This window comes from Hyaena hyaena, unplaced genomic scaffold, assembly GCF_003009895.1.
Source record: "Hyaena hyaena isolate Hyena2069 unplaced genomic scaffold, ASM300989v1 scaffold_9, whole genome shotgun sequence".
In the NCBI taxonomy this organism is placed as follows: domain Eukaryota; kingdom Metazoa; phylum Chordata; class Mammalia; order Carnivora; family Hyaenidae; genus Hyaena; species Hyaena hyaena.
This window is the reverse complement of record NW_024080641.1, coordinates 2,882,302-2,904,842: the sequence shown is the minus strand read 5'-3', so window position 1 is coordinate 2,904,842 and position 22,541 is coordinate 2,882,302. Positions and strand designations below refer to the sequence as shown.

The 22,541-nt window shown below is 52.4% G+C and overlaps 1 protein-coding gene across 2 annotated transcripts in view; it reads right to left on the bottom strand.

The window, feature by feature from the left end:
- The window catches only part of ZNF541 (zinc finger protein 541), a 42,141-nt gene that overhangs the window by 11,279 nt on the left and 8,321 nt on the right, over positions 1–22,541 (bottom strand). The window contains exons 3-10 of one of the 2 annotated variants that reach the window (XM_039244199.1): positions 17,693–18,093; positions 13,672–13,915; positions 10,352–12,146; positions 8,238–8,296; positions 7,783–7,942; positions 7,403–7,576; positions 6,213–6,537; positions 338–401 (exon numbers count right to left, since the gene is read on the bottom strand). In XM_039244199.1, coding sequence (XP_039100130.1) covers positions 338–401; positions 6,213–6,537; positions 7,403–7,576; positions 7,783–7,942; positions 8,238–8,296; positions 10,352–12,146; positions 13,672–13,915; positions 17,693–17,999 — 3,128 coding nt within the window. In that variant the 5' untranslated portion in view covers positions 18,000–18,093. The remainder of the gene's footprint in view (positions 1–337; positions 402–6,212; positions 6,538–7,402; positions 7,577–7,782; positions 7,943–8,237; positions 8,297–10,351; positions 12,147–13,671; positions 13,916–17,692; positions 18,094–22,541) is intronic. The other variant, XM_039244208.1, reaches the window with a different exon arrangement.

Below are 22,541 nucleotides of genomic sequence, written 5' to 3'. Positions count from 1 at the left end.
GACGCCTGACAGCCTTCCACGTCCAGGGCCAGGTTTATCTAGCCACGACCCAAGGACACTCCAGGCTCTTGCACTGGACCATCACCAACTCTACATGGAACCCCAGGGTCCTGGACATTCTGATCCCCGGCCCTAACTATGGTATGTCTGGACCAAAGGAATACCTGGGGGGCTTCCCACATCCACCCACAGAAAACACACCACCTCTCTTTTAGGGAGACTCTGGAGGTAGACATGGTCCCCTATGATGTTTTTCCTTGGGAGAAATGGACGCCAGCTCACAAGGAGGGTAAAAGTGCCCCCACTTTGGGAAGAACCCAACTCTGTTCCAACTCACGGTTCAATGCTGATCTTGGTGTCATCCTTTACCATGCAGATGCCAAAAGAGCCTTCCACTTGATCTAGAAAACACACAACAGAAAGCCTCAAGAAGACGGTCCGTAAGTGATCTGGGGGCGCAGGCTCCTTAAGGTTGTATGGTAAGGAAGTTTCTCAAGAAATTAAAAACAGAACTACCATATGATCCAGCAATCCCACTTCTGGGTATTTATCCAAAAGAGCTGAAATCAGTATCTCAAAGGAACATCTGCACTCCAATGTGTGCTCAATGCTATTCACAGCAGTGGACACAATCTAATGTCCATTGACAGAGGAGTGGAAAAGGAAAATGTGGTATTTACATACGATGGAATACTATTGAACTTTTTTGTTTTTTGAAGGAACTTTCAATATACAACAACATGGATGAACCTTGTGGACATTATGCCAAGTTAAACAAGGCACAAAGAAGGAAATACTGCATGAATCTGCTAACAGAAGTATCTATAAGAGTCAATTTCACATAGTTAGAGTGGCATGGTAGTTGCCAGGGGCTGGGAGTGGTGGGAAGTGGGTATTTACTGCTCAATGAGCAGAAAGTATCAGTTAAGCAAGATGAATAAGCTCTAGAGGTTTATGTTACTCTTATGTTAACTATTCTTGTCATAATAAAACACAATTTTTTTTTAAAGTAGGCTTCACATCTGGCATGGAGCCCAATGTGGGGCCCAAACTCATGACCCCAAGTTCAAGACCTAAGCTGAGACCAAGTGTCAGATGCTTAACTGATTGAGCCACCGGGCACCCCCACAATAAAAGAGAACTTCAAAAAAGATTGTAGGAAGGGGGATTGGACTTGTAAAAAGCAGAGTAAGGAACTCAGCAGAACAACAAATGAACTGATGAAAATCATTTTGAAAAACAGTAAGTTAAAGTCTCTGGAAGTGGTCCTTAAGGCATCCAGCATCTTAGGAATTACTCGTTCAAAAAAATGACTAAATATTGGTAGGAAGAGCAACAGTCTGTGGTACCTGCCCACCCCTTACACGCCCCGCCCCCCAGGTCTGTGTAACAAACACTCTGCCCAGCATGCCCTACTCAGAGCGGGTGCACCCAAGGAGGCAGGCTCCCTCTCCCCACAGCTCCCATCCTGAAATAACTAAAGGAGGGTGTGATGAAGATTTCTTATCAAAGGCACAATACGATGAAGAGACAGAAGCTATAAAAGAGAACCAAATAGAAATTCTGGGTTTAGGGGCGCCTGGGTGGCTCAGTTGGTTAAGCATCTGACTTTGGCTCAGGTCATGATCTCACAGTTTGTGGGTTCAAGCCCCACATCGGTCTCTGTGCTGACAGCTAGCTCAGAGCCTGGAGCCTGTCTTCAGACTCTGTATTTCCCTCTCTCTGACCTTCCCCTGCTCACACTGTCTCTCTCTCTCAAAAGTAAATAAAAAAAAACCTTAAAAAAAAGGAAATTCTGGGGTTAAAAAAGTATAATAGGGGCAACTGGGTGTCCCAGTCAGTTGAGCGTCTGACTTTGGCTCTGGTCATGATCTCTCACAGTTCATTAGTTTGAGCCCTACATCCGGCTCACTGCTGTCAGCCCTTCAGCGCAGAGCCCACTTCAGACCCTCTGTCCCCCTCTCTGTCCTTCCTGCACTTACGTTTTCCCCCCAAAATAAAACAGTACAATAACCAAAATGAAGCTGGCAGAAGAAATGATCAGCAAACTCAGAGATCAATGGAGGGGCACCTGGGTGGCTCAGTCAGTTAAGCATCCGACTTTGGCTCAGGTCATGATCTCACGGTTTGCAAGAGTCAGGCTCTGTGCTGGCAGCTCGGAGACTGGAGCCTGGTTCAGATTCTGTGTCTCCCTCTCTCTTTCTGTCCCTCTCCTCCCCCACTCATGATCTGTTTCAAAAATAAACATTAAAAAAAAATCAATGGAAATCAATGGAAAATCAATGTAATCTGAAGAACAGAGAGAAAAAAAGAATGGAGGAAAATGTAGTGAGCCTCAGAGAAATGTGGGACAGAGAAATGTGGGACATCACAAAATGCAGCAAAATACTTATACAGAGAGTAAATGAGAAAAAGAGGAGGAAGGAACAGAAAAACATGTAAAGTATCATGGCTTTGATACACCGGCTGAAAACTTCCCATATCTGGAGATAAGAAAAGAAAAACAGAAAAGGAAAGGGAAAAGAAAAAAAAATATAGGAAACTCTATAAACTCCAAATAGAACAAACACAAAGAGATCTACATCTAGACCCATCATAGGCAAAATGTTGAAAACAAGAGATAAAGATGTTGAGAGTAGAAAGAGAAAACCAGCGTGTTCCATGCAAGAGCACCCCAGTAAGATTCACAGCAGACTTCTCATCAGAAACAGTGGAGGTCTGAAAGCAATGGGATAACTTATCCAAAATTCTCAGAGTACAAAACTGTCAACCAAGAATCACATCCAGCAAGCTACCTTTCAAACATAAAGGTGAAACAAGGTGATTCTCAGATAAATAAAAACTGAGAAGACTGTAGCGAGATCTGTCTTACGAGAAACAGTAAACGTGGAAAAGCATTCAGTCATCAAAAGGAATGGGATACTGATGCAAACTGCAACAGAAGCGAATCCAGAAAACATTGTGCTGAGTGAAAGGAGACGGTCACAAAAGACCATATACTATAGGATTCCACATATGTGGAATGTCCAGATTAACCAAATCTATAGAGAAAGAGTATACTAGCGGTTACCTTGGGCCGGGGGTGGGAGGTGAGGGGTGGGGGAGTGGCTGCTAATGAGCATGGGGCTTCTTCTGTGGGTGACAATGCCTGAAAATTGATGGTAGTAATGGCTGCAGCTCTGAATGTAATTAAACCCACTGCATCACATGTTTTAAAGGAATAAATTGTATGTAAATTATATCTCCATAATGATAATAAACACCAAAGAAAGTTCTTCAGACTGAAAGCAAATGACACCAGATAGTAATGTCAATCAAAACAAAACAAAACAAAAAACAAAGGGTGCTGGTAAAGGTAATTAGATGGGTGATTATAAAAGTAAAATCACATATTTCTTCTCTTAATTGACTTAAAAAGCAATTGCATAAAACAGTATGTATTGTGGGCCTATAATATACAAAAATACACTGTGACAATAATAGCACAAAGGAGTTGCATTAGAGAAAAGAAATAATACCCCAGATGGTAACCTGAATCCACAGGAATAAATGGAAGTTACTTGTAATGGTAACTAAGAAGGTTGATATAACAAACTCTATAAATAATGCCTGTTTTCCTCTATTATCTTTTTTCACATAACATAAAATTATATAAAGTGATAATTATGAAAATGTATTTCTCGGTTTCTTTTTTTAAATGTTTATTTATTTTGAGGCAGAGCATGTGAGTATGAGTGAGAGAGGGGCATAGAGAGGGAGAGAGAGAACCCTAAGCAGGCTCTGTGCTACCAGCACAGAGCCCAGTGTGGGGCCTGACCTCATGAACTATGAGATCATGGCCTGAGCTGAAACCAAATCAGATGCTTAACCATCTAAACCACCCAGACGCCCCTATTTCTGGGTTTCTAATAGAGAGATAGATGTTACCCACATGTATATATATGTGTGTGTGTGTATATATATATACATATATATATATACACACACACACATATATATACACATACACATACATATACATATGTATACACACACATAAATAATAATAGCAAAAGGGTTAAAAGGAATTCAACTATATAGCACTATTTTTATATTTTATTGTTAAGCTGTAATACAACTAAACATACTCTGATAAATTAAGATGTATGTTTTTAATCCTACAACAATTCCTAAGAAATGACTCGGAAAAGTGAAAAATTAAAGGAATTGACAGGTTATACAAGAAAATATTCACTTAGTACCAAAGAAAGCAAATAAGGAACAGAAAGAGAAAATAACATGAGAGAAATAGAAAATAAAAAGCAAAATGGCAGATGTAAATCCAACCATATCAATATAACATTAAATGAGAATGCTTAAACAAACAAAACAAAAGGTAGTTTGTCAGACTGGATTAAAAAAAATACATGATGCAACCAAAGCTGTCTGTAGGAGACACGCTTTATTTTCAAAGACACAAACAGGTCGAAAGTAAAAGAACAGAAAGAAATATACCAAGCAAACAACAACCATAAAAGAGGTGGAATGGCTATACTAATGTGAGGCAAATTAGACTTTAAAACAAAAAATATTACTAAAGATAATGATAGAATTATCACAGTGATGATAAAGAATACCATAATAAAAGTTCAAGCCATCAGGAAAATATGGCAACTGTATAAACATGAATGCACCTAAAAACAGAGTCCATAAATACATAAAGCAACAATTGACAGAATTGAAGGATAAAATAGACAATTAAAAAATAAAACTTGGAGGGGCGCCTGGGTGGCTTAGTCGGTTAAGCGTCCGACTTTCGCTTAGGTCATGATCTCGCGGTTCGTGGGTTCGAGCCCCGCGTCGGGCTCTGTGCTGACTGCCAGCTCAGAGCCTGGAGCCTGTTTCAGAATCTGTATCTCCCTCTCTCTCTGACCCTCCCCTGCTCATGCTGTCTCTCTCTCTCTCTCCTAGAAATAAATAAAACATTAAAAAATTAAAAAAAAAATACTTGGAGATTTCAATACTTTCAATAGTGGATAGGACAACCAGGCAGAAGATCAATAGGAAGTAGAATACTTGGAGTAACTAGACATTGCAGACATCTACAGTGCATTCCACCATCAAGAGAATACACACTTCTCAAGTACACATGGAACATTTTCCAGGGCAGAACATATTCTAGCCCATAAAAATGCTTCAAAAATCTTAAAAGCACTGAACTAATACAAAATATGTTCTCTGACCACAATAGGATTAAATTAAAAATCAGTTTTAAAAAGGCAATTTGGAAAATTCACACATCTGTGGAAATTAAACAGCCAGCAGTCCTTAACAGTGTATCAAAAAAAATTAAAAGAGAAACTAGGAAGTATTTTTGAGCTAAATGAAAATCAGAATACAACATACTAAAACTTATGAAATGTACCTAAAGCAGTGCTCTGAGAGAAGTTTATAGCTGTAAATGTCTGTTTTAAATAAGAAGAAAAATCTCAAACCACTTATGGTCAATTGGTTTTCCACAGGCCAAGCTGACTGAACAGGAAAAGAACACTCTTTTCAACAAATGGTGCTGGAACAAATGATATCCACATGCAAAAGAATGAGTTTCTTACACAATATATAAAAGTTAACTTAAAATGGGTGAGACATAAACTTAAGACTTAAAATGACAAAACTCACAAGAAAACACAGAAGTAAATCTTTGTGCCCTTTAGTCAGGCAAAACCTGACTAAAGAAATGCCTGGAGTAGGAGAGGAGTAGGTTGCTCAGGGCGGGAGGAGGCGGGGGAGGCGGGGGCGGCGGGGGCTACGGGGTGTGTGGGTGTGTGTGTGTGTGTGTGTGTGTGTGTGTGTGTGACTGCAAGGGTACGGTGCTTCTTCGGAGGGTTGACAAAAATGCTCTAAAATTAGATTGTGTGACCAGCACACAACCCTGAAAATAAACGAAAAAATACCGTGTCCTCTAAATGGTGATTCGTACGGCACTTGAATTGTATCTGAACAAAACTGTCAAAAATTACTCAAAGGCCAGGCAGAAGGGCTGTCGGGCTAAACGGTCCGAAGCACCTAGAAGGCTGCTGGTTCCGGATGGCCCCGGGACGCCTCCGGACAGCAGTGGGGCTCACAGACGAGACACAGCCACAGGCTGGAGAGACTCCGGGCCCTAGGCGACGAGAGGGAGCGGGCCTGGCCGGCCGCGCTGAGCGGAGGGCACGGTGCCGGGCCTCACTCACCAATCACGCCGCCGATGAGCCTGTCGGGCCCGGAGCGAGCGGAGGTGGAGCAGAGCGTGTTGAAGTACAGCCCAGAGCCCTCGCGGATGGGGCTGAGCATGGGCGGCGGCGTGTAGGGCGAGCACTGGAACAGCCCCTTCAGGAGCCGGTCCACCAGGAACACGGGAGACCGCAGGCAGCTCTGGTGACAGCCTCCCTGGCCCGGCTCCCCGACGGGAGAGGGCGGAGGGGGCCCGAACGGCGCCTTAGGCGGGGGACGCTTCTTCCGCTTCCTATGCTGGCTGCCCTCCTTGCTGTCTCTGTCTTCCCCGTCTCTGTCCTGTCCCTGGGGAAGAAGAGAGTTCACGGTCGCCGGGGTCTCTGGAGACGGTTTTCGGGAGAGCAGAGAGCCAGGCGGGAACACAGACTCCGGTGACGGAGGGAAACAGCCGGTGACCCGGCATGTCCGCGCCCGGAGCCCTCAGAAAAGGCGGCTGAGCGGGGCCTGCATGCCTGAGCCAAGGCCCCAGGCCTTCACCAAGCCTAGTGACATTCGAGGCTGGAGCCCTCGGTCCCACGCGCCCTCAAGGAGGGGCCCAGGCTCAGAGGGCTCTGGGAACGGGGAGGCCAGCCCCAGCGGTCACCAGGCACGGCGCTTACAGGCGGGGGCGGAGACGCAGTGCGGCAGCATGACAAAATGGCAAAATGGCAAGGGCAACAGCTCCCGTGAGGCGAGCAGTGGCATCTGAGGACCCCGAGCCCGGCAGGGGCTCCCCAGTGGGGCCTCCAGCACGGGCTGCAGAGACGGGTCGCCTGAGCCTGCCACGCTCTCTCCCGCCTCCCCTGCCAGTCTCACGCCGCCCCCTCCTCCGGGTCTCAGCTCCAGCACCCCCTGACCTCCTCAGGCCAAGGCGCCCCCCCGCTCCCCGCCCCCCAAGCCCAGCCCACTGTGGGTCGTCACTGCCTGGGGACAGGTCTGCTGCCTTCGCAGGCCGGGGGCCCAGGCTGTCCCGGCGCAGGCCGGCCCGGGGGACACGCGGCGGAGGTGCACGGCTGACCGGCTCCCAAGCCGCGCCCCCCCCCCCCCCCCCCCCCCCCCCCCCCCCCCCCCCCACTCAGGCTTTCCTTGACGCTTGGTTCGGGCTCTCCGCGCGGCCCCTGCCCGCAGGGAGGGGAAGCGGCAGGAAGGAAGCCCACCGACCGGCACCCACCTTGGCCTTGCTGCCGGCAGGCCGGTTCACTGGGGCCGCGGGCAGAGACACAGGGGTCATCAAAGGGGCTGCGGCGGGGTGGTCCAGGGACCTCTTAGCTCCTGGGGGACTCTGCCCGTCGCCCTCCGGCCTTGGCGCCTGTCTCGGTGGCTTGCAGAAGTCCGTGCCAAACCCCTGGATGCAGGGCACAGAGGGCTCTTCAAGGCAGACGCCGGCACGAGTGGAAGAGCTGCTGCAGCCGGAGACTCCGGCCCGGCGCCGCCCCCCCCCAACCGACCTTCCCCCAGGGGGGCGTCTCCATCCTGGGAGAGACAACGTCCGCCGCCCGCGAGCCCGCCAGAAACCCCGGAGACACAGGCCCCAGCGCGCGCGCCCTGCACCTGTGCCTCCTGCTGCCCTCGAGGGGACGGCCACTGGTCGCTGTGGAAACACATGTGGCTGCCCAGCCCCTTCTCCGTATAAAACATCTGGCTGCAATTCTTGCAGACGTAGGTGCTCCCTAGCTCTGGCCAGTCTGCGGGGCCCCCATTTTGCTGGTTACTGTGGGGAACACAGAGGAGGGAAGGACGGGAGAATGGGACTCTGTCCTGGTCATGAATTCTTCTTCTGCTTTTTCTTTTTTCTTTGGGGTTTTAAAGTCTGGTCCACTGACAAGTCTCGATGAACCCTAGGAAATGGAGTGAGGACACCACGGTGCCTCGCGGCCGGGTGTGAACCCCTTCAGGACTGACGCTTCCAGAACGTGGTGGCCCAGGGCCAGCACGGAAGAGCCACCGGAGGACTCTGAGGGGCTGAGCGCCCCCAGGCCCGGCAGGGGAGTGGCTTCTGAACTTACCATCCACCTGCCGCGTTCTCCTCCTTCACCGGATGGGGTAGCCGGTAGATATTCCCACCCTGAAGATGAAAACACAGATCAGAGCCAGCATCTCAGGAAGGAGGCGTGCGAGAGCGACTCTTAGAAGAAAGCGTACGTGGGGGGCGCCTAACTGGCACTGTCAGTGGAGCGAGTGGCTCTTGATCTTGGGGTTGTGGGTTCGAGCCCCATGCAGGGTGTAGAGATGACTTAACAATAAAATCTTTTTTTTTTTTAAAGGAAAGCACAGACATAATTCTTTGAGACCACAGAGGAGGCACAGGTGTCTTGGAAGACACCAAAACGAAAGCCAGGACCGATGAATTAGACTTCAGGAAAACTCAGAACGGCCGTGCTTCAAGGACACCATCAAGAGAGTGGGAACCACCAGCCCCAGAATGGGAGAGAAATCACCACAAGGCACGCACCTGACAAGAGACTCGTACTCATCACACGCAAACTCCTGTATAGCGCGATAACAAAAAGGCAAATGACACAATTTGGAAACGGACAAAGGATCTGAAAGACACTCAACCAGAGAGGATCTACCAATGGCCAAGAAGCGCGTGAAAAGGTGCTCAGCACCCTCGGCCACCAGGGCCATGCACACCACAGCATGATGAGAGGCCACCTCACACCCGCTAGCACGGCTACGATTAAAAACCAAAAAAGCAAGAGGGGTCCCTGGGTGGCTTAGTCGGTTAAGCATCCGACTTTCGCTTAGGTCATGATCTCACAGTTCGTGGGTTCGAGCCCCACGTCGGGCTCTGTGCTGACTGCCAGCCCAGAGCCTGGAGCCTGTTTCAAAGTCTGTGACTCCCTCTCTCTCTGACCCTCCCCTGCTCACACTGTCTCTCTCTCTCTCTCTCCTAGAAATAAATAATTAAAAAAAAAAACCCAAAAAAGCAAGAAAACAGACAGCGAAGTGTTGGTGAGGACACGGAGAAGCCGCAGGTGGGGATGCTGAATGGCGCGGCTGCTTGGGAAAAGTCCACAGCTCCTCAGATGGGTAAACACAGAGCTACCATCCGACCCAGAAAGTCCCCGCCTAGGTGCCCCCAAGGGTAAGGAAAGCCTGTGCTCACCCGGAAACGCGCACGCAGGGGCTCACAGCAGCACTACTGACAATGGCCAAGAAGCGGAAACAAGCCAAAAGCCCGTCAGCTGCCGCAGCGAGAAACCAGATGTGACACGCCCGTATGGCAGAGTGTCACTCAGTCCTACAAGGGAACGCGGATGCGCCCCAGCACCTAAGAGGCTTGCAAACATCGTATTGAGCATAAGAAGCCAGACTCGGAAAGCCACGTAGTGTATGAAGTGTCCAGAGTGGGCAAGTCCAGAGACAGAGGATAGATTCATGGCCGCCAGGGGCCGGGAGGGACGGAGACTGGGAATGACAACTAAGGGGGGAGGGTTTGGGGTTGTGAAAGTGTCCCGGTAAAGAGCAGTAACGGATGCATAACCTGGAAAATATCCTGAAAACTACCGGAAGGTACGCTTTAAAATGGTGAAGCAGGGGTGCCTGGGTGGCTCAGTCTGTTGAGCGTCTGTCTCTTGATTTCGGCTCAGGTCACAGTCTCATGGGTTCATGAGTTCGAGCCCGGCATCGGGCTTTACACTGATGGTGCAGACCCTGCATGGGATTCTCTCTCTCTCCCTCTCTCTCTGCTGCTCCGCTTGAGGCCCAGACCTGGCGGGGCTCAGTGATGCTGTGCGGGTGTGGCCGGCATCGGGACTGTGACTCCCACCAGGAAAGACGCAGCATTTCTCGAAGAAATACTGATGGGGGCATGGGGGAGGGGGACTCTACCTTTACATCCTCTGAACGATTTAAGGAGACAAATGCAAAAAGCAGTGAAAAAAGGCAGAAAGAGAGCCAGCAGACCGAGCCTAGGGAAGAACGTGTCTCTGACTGAAGCGGGGCTGACAGAGGACCCACAATCTCCCCGAACCTTCATCCCCGTCTCTGTGCACTGCGGCCGAGGCCTGCCTGAGACTAAACACGATGCTCGGCCAGCCCCCAGACGCAGAAACAAGGGACGAAGCAGAAGGTCGGCCACAGGGCGCTCGGGCCCCGGGAGGGAGGGCCCAGGTACCTGGATTCTGTTGAAAATCGTCAGCTTGGACTTCGCGTCCTGGGGGGAGTCTGCCGGAGGCCCGGCTGACGAGAAGGAGGCCATGGCTACCTGGCTCGGGGAGGCCGCACAGCACATATCCATTTTCACCTTCTCCTTCCGGAAGCCAGAGAAGCGCTGGGACCTGGGGTTGCCGGAGAAGAGCCTGTAGCCTCCGCCCCGGGCGCAGGCCTGGCTCTTCTCACCTTTCGCGGCCCCCAGAGCTGCGCCATCCTCCGCCTGGGCCTGCTTCCCCGGGAGCGGGGCTCCGAGGGGCTCATCCCCACCTGACGGGGGCTGACGGGGGGCCCCTGGAGAGAAGATGTCCCCCAGGTCCAAGGTCCCTTTAGTGGATCTCAGCTTCTTGGGCAGAGACGTGATGTCTGGGTCCCCGGGAGGGTCCAGGGAGGAGGCCGCCAGGGACGGCGGAGCAGGGGTCATTTTCGGTCGGCCCTTTGTGTCCCGCCGGGAGCCGCCCGGGGAGGCATCTCTGGGGAAGGCGGGCGTGGCTTTCCTCCTGCGGGCCGGGGACCCCTCCGGCTCTGGGTTTCCGGGGCCAGCGCGGAGACAGTCAACAGGGGCAGCCGCCGGCAGCGGGGGCGGCTGCGGCCGGGGCTTCGGGGCGGTTTGCTTGCCCTCGGGCCCGGGGAGCTGCGAGAAGATCCGCTGGGACTTGGCGACCATCTGGAACACCTGCATCTGCTCGTGGCTCACCAGGGGCTCCTGGGACTTGAGGAAGAGCTGCCGGAAAAGCGGCGTGGCGTCTGCCGGGAGGCCGCCGGGCCTGTGGGCGTCCTGGAGGCCGGGCGCCCCGGGGCTCTGCCACGAGAAGGGCTCGCAGTCGAGCTTGCTCTTCTTGGAACCCCAGGCGTCGTCGTCCCCGCCAGCGTGTCTGGGGTCGCCCGAGGCCTCCCCGGGCGCCTTCAGGAGCGCCGCAGGGTAGGGCGACGTGTCCTCCAGACCGGTGCCCGCTCCGGGCAAGGGCTCCCCCGCAGGAGACGTGCCGCTGGGCCTGGGGCCGGCCTCGCAGCCCTCCCGGGACAGCGCCGGAGGCGGCTTGTGGACAACGAACACGCTGTTCCCTTTGCTCGCGGGACAGCCGGACAGGTTCCGGAGCCACTGGAAGTTGTGGCTGGACGGCTGGCAGCCGCCGGGGACTGTCTGGCCTCGGAACAGAGGCAGGCGGGCAGGCAGCGGGCCGCCCTCGGGCCAGCCCTCCAGGGCGGCCTGGTGCTGGAGCACAGGCGGCTCGGGCTCGGCCGGCTCGGTGCCCCCGTTCTCCACGGCTCTCGGGTGGACGGCCGTGAACACGGCGGCGGAGGGCTCCTTCCGTAGGGGACACAGCTCCTCAGGGACGTCGGGAGCCCCCGGCATGCCCACGGGCGCGCAGGAGGAGGAGGGCCCAGCCGCACTCCTGTCCTCCCCGCCGTCCAGAGGCCCCGCGGCGGCCGGGCCAGGGGAGGGGGCTCTGCGGTGGACGATGCTGCTCACGATGCAGCGCAGGAGGTCCCGGTTGGGCAAGAGGGGGCCAGGGGACCGGGCCTCCGGGGGCGCAGGGGCACGCGGGCCCCCGGGGGCCGGCCGGCCGGCGGCCTCGTGGGCGTGAGGGGAGTCCCCGCAGGCTTCCTCCTCCGGGGGGGCCTCCTTGAGGATGCACAGGCCGTGCTGGACCTCGTAGTGGCGCCGCAGTGAGCGGTAGTCACAGTAGCTCTTGCTGCAGCCCTGCTCGATGCACACGAACGGCTTGGTCTTCTGGTGCGTGAGCATGTGCCCCGTCCTGGAGTCACATGGGAGGGGCGGGTCAGCCGGCGCCCTTCACCTCGGGAGCCCAGTGTGGCCCGGGGGGCAGGGCATGGGGAACTGCACTCAGCGCTCAGGAGGGAAGCCCCAGGCGGCCACCCCTCGGGGCAAAGCCACGAGAGAGGTGCTCCCCTCCCTCACCTATAAGCAAACCCCTTCTCTGAGACCAAAAAAAAAAAAAAAAGAAGAAGAAGAAGAAGAAAGAAAATCAATGACAGCCAGACCGGAGTTGCCGCAAAGTGAGTGCCCGAGGGACAGCGGTCCCCCAGAGTGGCTCCTGGAGGGGATGGGCTCAGCTCACAAGGAGGTTTTGAAAAAAAAAAAAAAAAACAACGCTATTTGCTCCTTGGGGGCTCAGAGCAGCCAATGTAAAAGCCGCACCACAGATCGACACCTTCCGTGTTTCTCAAAGCTGTCTGCCCACAGAAGCACATGCTCAGCGGCCCCTCTGAGCACCCGAGGGCCGAGGGACGCACTTGAGATGCTGAGCTGGGGGTGACCCTTCCCTAGCCTTCCCAGGACATTCCTCTAGGGAGATGGCTATCTGGAGCCCACCCCCAGCAAAAAAAAAAAAAAAAAAAAAAAAAAAAACACTACAAGTTACAGATGCCCCATCAGTAAAAACTTTCTAGAAAGCAGCCCGATGTGCCCCCTGTCCTTTCCACAGTTATAAACGAAAACAAGTATGTGCTGCATTTATAGTGTGCTTCTATCTGCGTTAACATATCGTGAGCATAAAGAAGCGGGTGAGTTCTCCTCCAGGCTCTCACAGCCCGACCCTGGACAGTCTACCAACGTGGCGCATGGGGTACCTCCGGTCAAGGACATGGCCCCTCTCCAGGGCTGACCCTTGGCCTCCCTCCGAGGCAAGCTGCAGAGAAGGAGTCAGGAGACCCAATCTCTAGCCCCCACCATAGGTGCGGAGCATCAGGACGCAAGGGCCCGTCGTCTCCCACCGGCCAGACTCTGCGTTTGAAAAAAAAAGTCTGGCTTCCCTGCCTCACTGGCAAGAAAAGCCCGTCCTTTCCAAGAACAAAGGGAATTCCGGCTCCTGAGGCTTATAGGGGCTGTATTTGTTTATTTTCAATCAAGAGTTGTTTGTTTTTTTTTTAAGGTGTTAAAAAAAGAAACGCATTAATGCTCTCCTGCGAAATTCTAGAAACAGGCACTTCGGAGTCTCTTGTGCCCCCACCATTCTAATGCACGTTCCTCATGAGACACGACCTGCTCTCCTGGGACACCCGGGAGCCTCCCCACACTTCTCCGTAAGTGAGCCCAATTCCCTGTGTGACACAATCGCCCCGGGAGTGAGCCGCGAGGGGTGCGGAAACCACCAGGGTCCTGGGAGCAAACCACCGTGTCCTCACTGGTGTGGCTCTGGGGGCTGGGAGGGGCCACCTGTGCTGGGCTGACGGCTATCTGGGGAGCAGGAGGGGGACCCCACGGGCCTGGCTCCCCGGGAAGGTGTGGAGATGCCCCGCCCCCGCCCCGCCCCCACATACAGGTGGTCCTGGCGCTTGAAGGCCTTGCCGCAGATCTTGCAGATGTGTTTCCTCTCCTGGCTGTGCGTCAGGTAGTGCTTGCTGAGGGAGCTGGCGCTGCTGAACACCTTCCCACACAGGCTGCAGTCGAGGAGCGGGTTCTGAGGGGATGCGTGCTGCCGCCTGCCCTTCCGAGCACTCCCCGACGTGGCCCTGCCACCTTCGTCTGCCTCCTTCGGCACCTTGAGGGCGCCCAGCCCCAGGTCTAAATGGAGGGAGAGAGCACAGGTCATAGACATCCGGGGACATCAAAGAGCAGGCGACATCAGTGCTCGGCCAGTCTCGGGGCCGCGGTGGACGTGGACGTGGGCAGAGGGGCCAGAACCGCGCCCTCCAACTCCAGCGGCTTTGTGCACCAAGAAAATGACCAGGGAGGGAAGGGACCCTGGCCGGGCCACCCCTGCAGGATGGCACTCAGTCCTGGTGCAGCACTCGGAGGGGCGGCGGTCGGAAGCACTTCTAGGACAAGGTGACCAATGTGGGCCGGGCTTTACGTCTAGACCATCCACGGCACCCTCAGAGGAACATTCCAGAAAACCATAACCCGAAAACTTAGAAAACTATAAATCCTTTTTTCCAGCCAATTCCGCTTTGGGGATTTTAGAGAAATAAATACAGGGGCGCCTGGGTGGGTCAGTTGTTAGGCACCTGACTTCAGCTCAGGTCATGAACTCATGGTTCATGAGTTCAGGCCTGCTTCCGCAAGGGTCTTGCTTTGGGTGAGCCCCACTTCTCTCTCTCTCTTCCTCTGCCGCTCCTGGGGTTCTCTCCTTCTCTCTGTCCCTCGCTCACTGGTGCCCTCCCTTTCCCTCTCTCTCTCTCTAAAAAAAAAAAAGGGGGGAGAAAGAAAGAAGTCTAGATTTGTACAAAAGGGTAGCCACAAAGCAGTCAAGGGCAGCACCACCTTTCCTGTGAGAAACAACCTAGTATCTGATAAAATGGCACCCAAGTGATTGCGTTACGGTGTAGAGGGTCTAGGACACAGCCCTTCAGGTAAAACTGTAGAAAAATATCTGATGACATGACTACTCAGTGTGAAAACATCAGCCTGTTACAAAACAGAAAAAGACCAAGACCAATACGTGTGAAGAGAAAGCCGGCAGAGAGAATGGTAGGCCACCAGCCACTTTGACTTTCCTCTTCTCGGGCCCTGAATGTGTTTGGGTGTTTTCTGTACCCCCGGGTCAAAGGGTAACAGGTACGTTCACAGCTCCACAGCTCGTTCACCCAAGGAGCCAAAGGGATGGCAGTGCTCACGGGGAGAGGGGCGGGTCGTCAAGTCCCCCCCCAACCTGGGCCAGCGTGTGGGGAGGGAACTCACTGCTTCTGTCTCGTTCCAACGGACAGAGACAGGTGTGGTGACTAAAGAGAAGCTGATTTCAGGTCCTGGGACACGCAGGGCCACAGCCCCAAGGACTCTGCAGGGTCCCCGGCTCTGGGAACCCCCGCTGGCGCTCGGGGACACTCCACCGCCGTCTGTGGTGGAAGACTTTCCTGCTGTTTGGACTGGGCTTCAAGATGCCTCAGACTGCCTCGGGACATGGCAGTTTAGGAATCGCCACCTCCCTGGGGTGTGGCAGAGCAGGGACCCCAGGCATCCAACAGCCCAGGGCAGCAGGCATGCACCAGGGACCCGGATGGCTAACTGTGGCCCAGGCGCAGCGTGAAACGCGGAAGGAGGGAGTCTGGAATGGCGTCCCCCAGCTCTGTCCCCGCCAGGGGCCGTCTGTCCCCCCTTGACGCGCCTGGTCTCCTCTTCCTGCTCACATAAGAAGTTACTGCGACAGGCGGTCGAATGATCCCAACAGGGTTAAGTGTGGGGTTAAGAGGATCCCCGGCGGGGAAGTCCTCTGCCTTGCTAAGTTATTTTAAAAATGCTCAGTAAGGGGCTCCTGGGTGGCTCAGTCAGTTGAGTTTCCAACTCCTGATTTCGCTCAGGTCATGATCTCACAGTTCGTGGGTTCGAGCCCCGCGTCAGACTCTGAGCTGACAGCGCGGAGCCTACTTGGGATTCTGTCTCTCTCCCTCTCTCTCTGCCCCAGCCCACTCACTCTCTCTCTCAAAATGCATAAATAAGCTTTGAAAAAAATTTAAATAAAATAAAATAAAAGCTCATCAAAGCCAACTATTAAACTAGCATCGTTTCAAAAAAGAATCTGCAAGAACACTGACACTCAGGCAGTGTCCCTGGGCCCCGGAAGCTGCCTCTCTCCTCAGAAGGCAGTGCTGCCAAGTGGGTTACAACACGGTGTATGTTCTCTGACGGGCAACCCTGCGCGGAGGCGGATGTTCAAAGAACGAATCCAAAAGGCAGCTCCACACGTGGAAAGTTGGTCGTGGAAACATGAACGGTTAACGAGCAAGAATGTGGTCAAACTTCCCAGTCAGAACAAGGGAGACCTTCACATAAGAAAGCAGATACACTGAGTGAAAGACCTCAAATAGCATCGCACGCTCAACACACCTGCGCCAAACCATGCTCTTCTGAATGACATCATTTGTGTCTTTAAAACCTTACGTGGGCTGCTGGGCTGCGGGATTTTTCCTGATGTTACTTTTCTCTGTTTCCTGTTTGCTTTAAGAACTGTGATTTATTTTTCTAGCTAAGATGATGAACACCAGCATATGCATTTATAGCGGCCTGAATTTCAGTCACAGAAGTATAAGGAGTTAGAATCTAACGTTCAGGGGACTCCTTTGTTTAACAGGTCAAAAGAAAAAATCAAGTTTAAGACAAATTAGGAAGAGCTGAACTAGATGGATGATTTGTAACATTTTTGCAGCAAGGGATACCCCCCCGGGATTACCCCCACCATCCCCGCCAAGGAAAATCTGGTGAAAGCGACAGTCCCTCTGTCCAGCAAAATGCACGCACGTTCGCACTACCTGTTTTTTAATGGTAGTTTCTGTGGCCGGGGTTGAGAACCTAACTACCGGACCCCCCAGCCAGGCGCGGCCCAGTGCCTGCAACACGACACACGTCCCACGATTCCGGCCACTGTTCTGGTGGTGACCAGCCTCACCCCTTGTCCGCTGCCTCCTGTGCGGAGAAGAGACGGGGCCTCCCAAGCTGTGCATCTTAGCAAGTCTCCGGGACATTCCTCCAGCGGCTGATCCTGACCGCCACGAACACCTGTTTTGCGGGGCCATCGCAGCGCGGCTTTCCGCAAACGTGGTGCGAGTATAAACGTCAAAGACCACTAGCTCCCAAGGCTCATCTGAGACACTTACCCAAGAACCCTTGAAGACTTAACAAAAATCAAATTGATCTTGCCGGGGACGCCTCGAGGCAAACCGAAAAAACAAAAGGAAACTACACCAAGGCTTGTAACTACTCCATCAGGAACCCCTTTTGCTCCTCTGCCGCTGAAGAGAGAGGCTTGGAACCGAATCAATGGGCTGCCTGAGATGAACTCGACCGATACTGATAAAAGAACAATGATCCGTCCCACACTTTACAGCCCATGCAAGGCTTTTGCATTCACTTCCACCCTTGCTTCTTACTGCTGTTACTCTTGGGGGAGGGGGGAGTGCAGAGTGGGCCTCACGATGCCCCCGCTGCGTCACAGATGAAGATACTGAGGCTGGAGAAGGTCAGACAACCAAGTGGCAGACGGACAGGATCCCAGGTCATCCTGGGAACGCAAAAAGCGCCTCCGAGATGTAGCGGGTGGGAAAGTCTCCCGTAAACCCAAATGTCTGCCCACACCTCATGCGAGATTAGGATACCCCCGGACAGCTGAGCCTCTCAACATTATTCCTCAGGATCAGTGGGTCAGTGTTCTCGTTTCCTTGACTAGGGAGTTGGGAACAATTCCCAAGTTAAAAAAAAAAAAAAGTGACGGTCCCCTGTTCACTGTTCACCCGTGGAAGTTTTCTTATCCAATCCGTGCAGAATTCCCCCCCCCCCCCCCGCCCCCAGCTGGCCGCAGGAACTTCCAAAGAGGCTTCCAGGCCCTCGGGCCCAGGGGGACGGCCTTACCTTGCAGAGACGCCTGTGGCTCTGGGTCTGCATACTCCTCCAGCAGCTTCACGGCGTCGCTGTCCTTGCCCGAGTACAGGGACAGGCTGTCCAGGTTGTCCTCCAGTGCCTCGCCAGGCATGTCGGGGGCTGGCAGGCCGGGGTCCAGGCCCAGGCCACTCAGGCCGGCGTAGAGCAGCTCTCGGGCACTGGGGCCCAGGTCCTGGTCGAGGCTGTCGCTGCAGTTGAGCCCCTGGCTCTCGGGAAACGAAGGGAGGTGCATCTCCGGGGGAAGGGCGCCCTCGTCCCCAAGGCTGTACTGGTCCATGGCTCGTCACGGCCAGGTCTGGGCCAACAGCTCCTCTCCCGATGAGCAAGGCCGCGTGAGTCGGGGAGGAGAAGCTCTCGGTGATGTCTGATCCCTGAAAACGAACGGGGAGGAATCAAAATGATGAGACGCCAATCCAGCATGGCAGATGGAGCAATGACCTTCTTTGGGTCTGTTCTCTGCCACTTAACCACCATGTGAACTTGGGCAAGTCACTTAAGCTCCACCAGCCCTAGTTTCCTCATCTGTAAACTGGGCATAAGAATATGCCCCTCACCTAGACACAGAACAAGCGCCTGATGACTCACTGATAACACACCTGGTGGGTCCGAGAGAAACCGGAGACCAGGCCTAGATTCCTAGGGTACTGGTTGCTACGGTTTCCCTTTTTTTAATGTTTTATTTATTTCTGAGAGAGAGAAAGAGACAGCATGAGCAGGGGAGGGTCAGAGAGAGAGGGAGACAGAGAATCTGAAACAGGCTCCAGGCTCTGAGCTGTCAGCACAGAGCCCGACACGGGGCTCAAACCCACAAACTGTGAGATCATGACCTGAGCCAAAGTCGGCCGCTTAACCAACTGAGCCACCCAGGCGCCCTTGGTTGCTACTGTTTTTAAACTTTCTGTGTTGAAATGGAACAGAACAGCCACGCCCACACCCCGTGCATTTCCCATGATGCATCTCCCTGTGTGTCTGTGTGTGTGTAGCCTGCCTACTGGGGGAACGTGCAAGTCAGATACAGGCCCAGGACCCTGTATGACAATTCTGAGACCAAGTGAGTTCTAGAATTCAGACTTCGGGGGACACCTCGGTGGCTCAGTCGGTTAAATGTCTGACTTTGGCTCAGGTCATGAGCTTGCTCGTGAGTTCAAGCCCTGCGTTGGACTCTGTGCTGACAGCTGGGAGCCCGGAGCCTGCTTCGGACTCTATGTCTCCCTCTCTCTCTGCCCCTCTCCCGCTTGCTCTCTGTCTCTGTCTCTCAAAATAAAATAAAGACAAAAAAAAAATTCAGAATTCAGACTTTGGGGTAAATCAACGCAGATGCCGTATTTAAGTAACCTTTGGTGGGTCTGGGGCAGCACCTGGTAACCAATTCATTATTTCTGCACTGACACCTCTGACCATTCAGAATAAATGGAATAAACACTGTGGGTTCAGGCTTGCCCATTAAATGAGGTCTGCTACACCGTGGTGTGGTCAGAGCTTTTTGGGTTTCTAAATTGCAAAGAGAGGAGTGTGGACCATAGAGGTTTATGCTCTGAGGCACAGTGAACTTCTCTGCCAGTTCTATAGTTTCTTGGACAGAGCTGCAATAAAGTGTCTACAGTGCTCCAAAGGGGACAGGAGCCATCTCTTTTTTTGTTTTTTCCTATTCTGATAATAAAAACAAGCTAATGGAGGGGCGCCTGGGTGGCTTAGTCGGTTAAGCGTCCGACTTTCGCTTGGGTCATGATCTCGCGGTTCGTGGGTTCGAGCCCCGCGTCGGGCTCTGTGCTGACTGCCAGCTCAGAGCCTGGAGCCTATTTCGGAGTCTGTCTCTCCCTCTCTCTCTGACCCTCTCCTGCTCACGCTGTCTCTCTCTGTCTCTCCTAGAAATAAATAAAACATTAAAAAAAAACAAGCTAATGGAATAAAATGGAAAGTATCGTTTAAAAGAAATACAAAACAATATTTAACAACATAAAATACTCAGCACTTTCTCCTTCTCAGGTATCCTGCTGAGAGCTTCCCCTGAATCCGTTCACTTACTTCTCTCCACAACCCAGAGGTCGGTGCTCTATTATTTCCATTTTACGAAGAAGCAAAGGGCCTCTGAGATGTTAAGTCACTTGTCCCAAGTCACATGCCTGACAAGGAGTTGAGCCACACCTTCAACCCAGGTACTCTGACTTTAGAGCTTGTGTTTTTACCCCACGACACAATAGTAACTTGTCGTAACTTAAGTCGCAGACTGCACCAAACCGATTCATCTAGAAAACACAAAAGGTGCTAGATCAGGACAGAATTCCCCACACGCGGAATCATCCACGCCCGTGGTCCATCGAACACACTGTTCTCATTACCCCGTCGGCCAGGGAAGCCCAAAGTCCAAAGGCCATGTTTTCGTATCTGCATCCTTTTCCAGTTAGTAAAGCCCCCCCCCCGCCCCCCCCGCCAGCCAATATTGAACTGGCTCTGGCAACAGATACATTCGATTCGACAAGTTCTGGCACCTTCTGTGTGCAGAGCTGCCTGCAAGTTCCTGGGGAGAGGGCTTGTGGTCCCCTGGAAGCCGCAAGCATTCCCAATTCTTTCTGAGAATTTTATAATTTTGTGTTTCCATTTGGAGAATAACCTGAAAGGAGAACACCAGTCTGTGCGGATTACTGGTTAACACGTTTGGTCTCAACGCCCCAGGATAGGTGTACAACGGGCGCGCGGATGCCAAAAAAGATTATTTTAATTGCCACAGGTGAGCAAGAAGAGGCTAGGGTAGGATTTCTCTCGTAATTATGCCTCTGGGGTCAGCTGAAAGCCAACACTGTGGTACAGACGGAGGCCTTGCGGCAGTTAGGGAGCTGTTAGGTTTCCTCGAAGTAACGCCCCTCCCACTAAACTGACATTTGTAATGTGAATTGCTTGCATTTGTTTACATTTAATTTGCAAACTGATTTTGGCTTTCTTTTTTTTTTAACTTTTAAAAATTTATGTAATGTTTTTATTTATATTTAAGAGAGAGGGAGACAGAGCACGAGCAGGGGAGGGGCAGAGAGACAGGGAGACACAGAATCCGAAAAAGGATCCAGGCTCTGAGCTGTCAGCACAGAGCCCGACTCAGGGCTCCAACTCACGAACCATGAGATCATGACCTGAGCCCAAGTCCGATGCCCCCCAGGCACCCCAGATTTTGGCTTTCTAGCAGCCCAAGAACCCGAGCATCGTAAGCTTTAGGAATATATGCCTTGCTTATGTGATCTTCAGCAGGTGCTTTGTTTCAATGGTTTCAAAAACAATTTAAGCCAGCACTAGGGATCCACAGCAATTTTCATGTTTGTCTTTTTAGAAAGGCGTGTCATTCCAGGACAGGTAGGCACAGGAGGGGACAGGGAATCTCCTTTGGGATGCTACAGCCTCTTGGGAAATTAATCTGCCACAGGTTCTCACCTGCAGAGACAGGGGGAAATAACATCTACTGTGGCCCTGCTTGGATGGAAAGGAGGGAACAATCTAAACACTCATTGGTTTTCCAAGAGCTTTTCTTTTAGCCTATACTTCATGTGAATTTTTTTTAAATGTTTTGTTTTATTTCTAGGAGAGAGAGAGAGAGAGAGACAGCGTGAGCAGGGGAGGGTCAGAGAGAGAGGGAGTCACAGACTGTGAAACAGGCTCCAGGCTCTGAGCTGGCAGTCAGCACAGAGCCCGACGCGGGGCTCGAACCCACGAACCGCAAGATCATGACCCAAGCGAAAGTCGGACGCTTAACCGACTAAGCCACCCAGGCGCCCCCATGTGAATATTTTTTACTGCTTATCAAGTTGAAATATCTGTCTGACTTCTTTTGGACACGGCATCGCTGTCCAAAAGAATTTTCTGTGCTGAGGGAAATGTTCTAAACCTGCGCTGTCCAAGGACAGCCCCTAGCCACCAGCGGCCAATGAGCGCCCGGAAAATACAGGATGTGCCACTGAGGCACGAAATTATTTTTACTTCCATCTCATTAAATTGAAATGCACAGTTACAAGTGTCTAGCAGCTACCAAGCACACTGGATGCTCACTGCAGGTCTAGGGATTTTTCACTGAAGTAAGGCTTTCTTCCAACTCCTATTTGAAAATCTCCAGGGGCGCCTGGGGGACTCAGTTGGTTGGGCGTCCAACTTCAGCTCAGGTCATGATCTCGCGGTTTGTGGGTTCAGGCCCTGCACAGGGCTCGGTGCTGACGGCTCAGAGCCTGGAACCTGCTTCAGATTCTGTGTCTCCCTCTCTCTCTGCCCCTCCCTTGCTGGCACTGTTTCTCTCTCTCAAAAATAAACACTAAAAATTTTTTAAATACATTACAATAAATAAATAAATATCTTGAGAAAAATAAATTTGAGGATCTGTCAACACCGAGTCAAGCAGCATTCGGCTGGAGCTGAGCAGCGCAGCTGTTTTAGGCCAAACAAGCACTCTCCAGTTTGCCACAGTCCCCACCGCTATCTAAATCGCTCACCCCCATCCCGGGGCGCCTGGGTGGCTCAGGTGGTTAAGCCCCTGACTCTTGACTTCAGCTCACGACATGATATCACAGTTTGTGGGTTCAAGCCGTGCGTCAGGCTCTGTGCTGACCATAGAGCCTGCTTGAGACTCTCCCTCTCTCTCTGCCCTTCCCCTGCTCATCTCTCAAAAAAAAAAAATCGGTCACAACCTCCCCCCTCACTCATTTATATGCCCTGGTATCTATACCCCTGGAGAGCTCTTTCTTTATGACCCTGATTTATGCAGTTTCCCTTGACCAACCCCTCTCTGCTCCACTTTACCGAATGAAACCCTTTACACTCAGGCTTGAACGCACCGCCCCCCCCC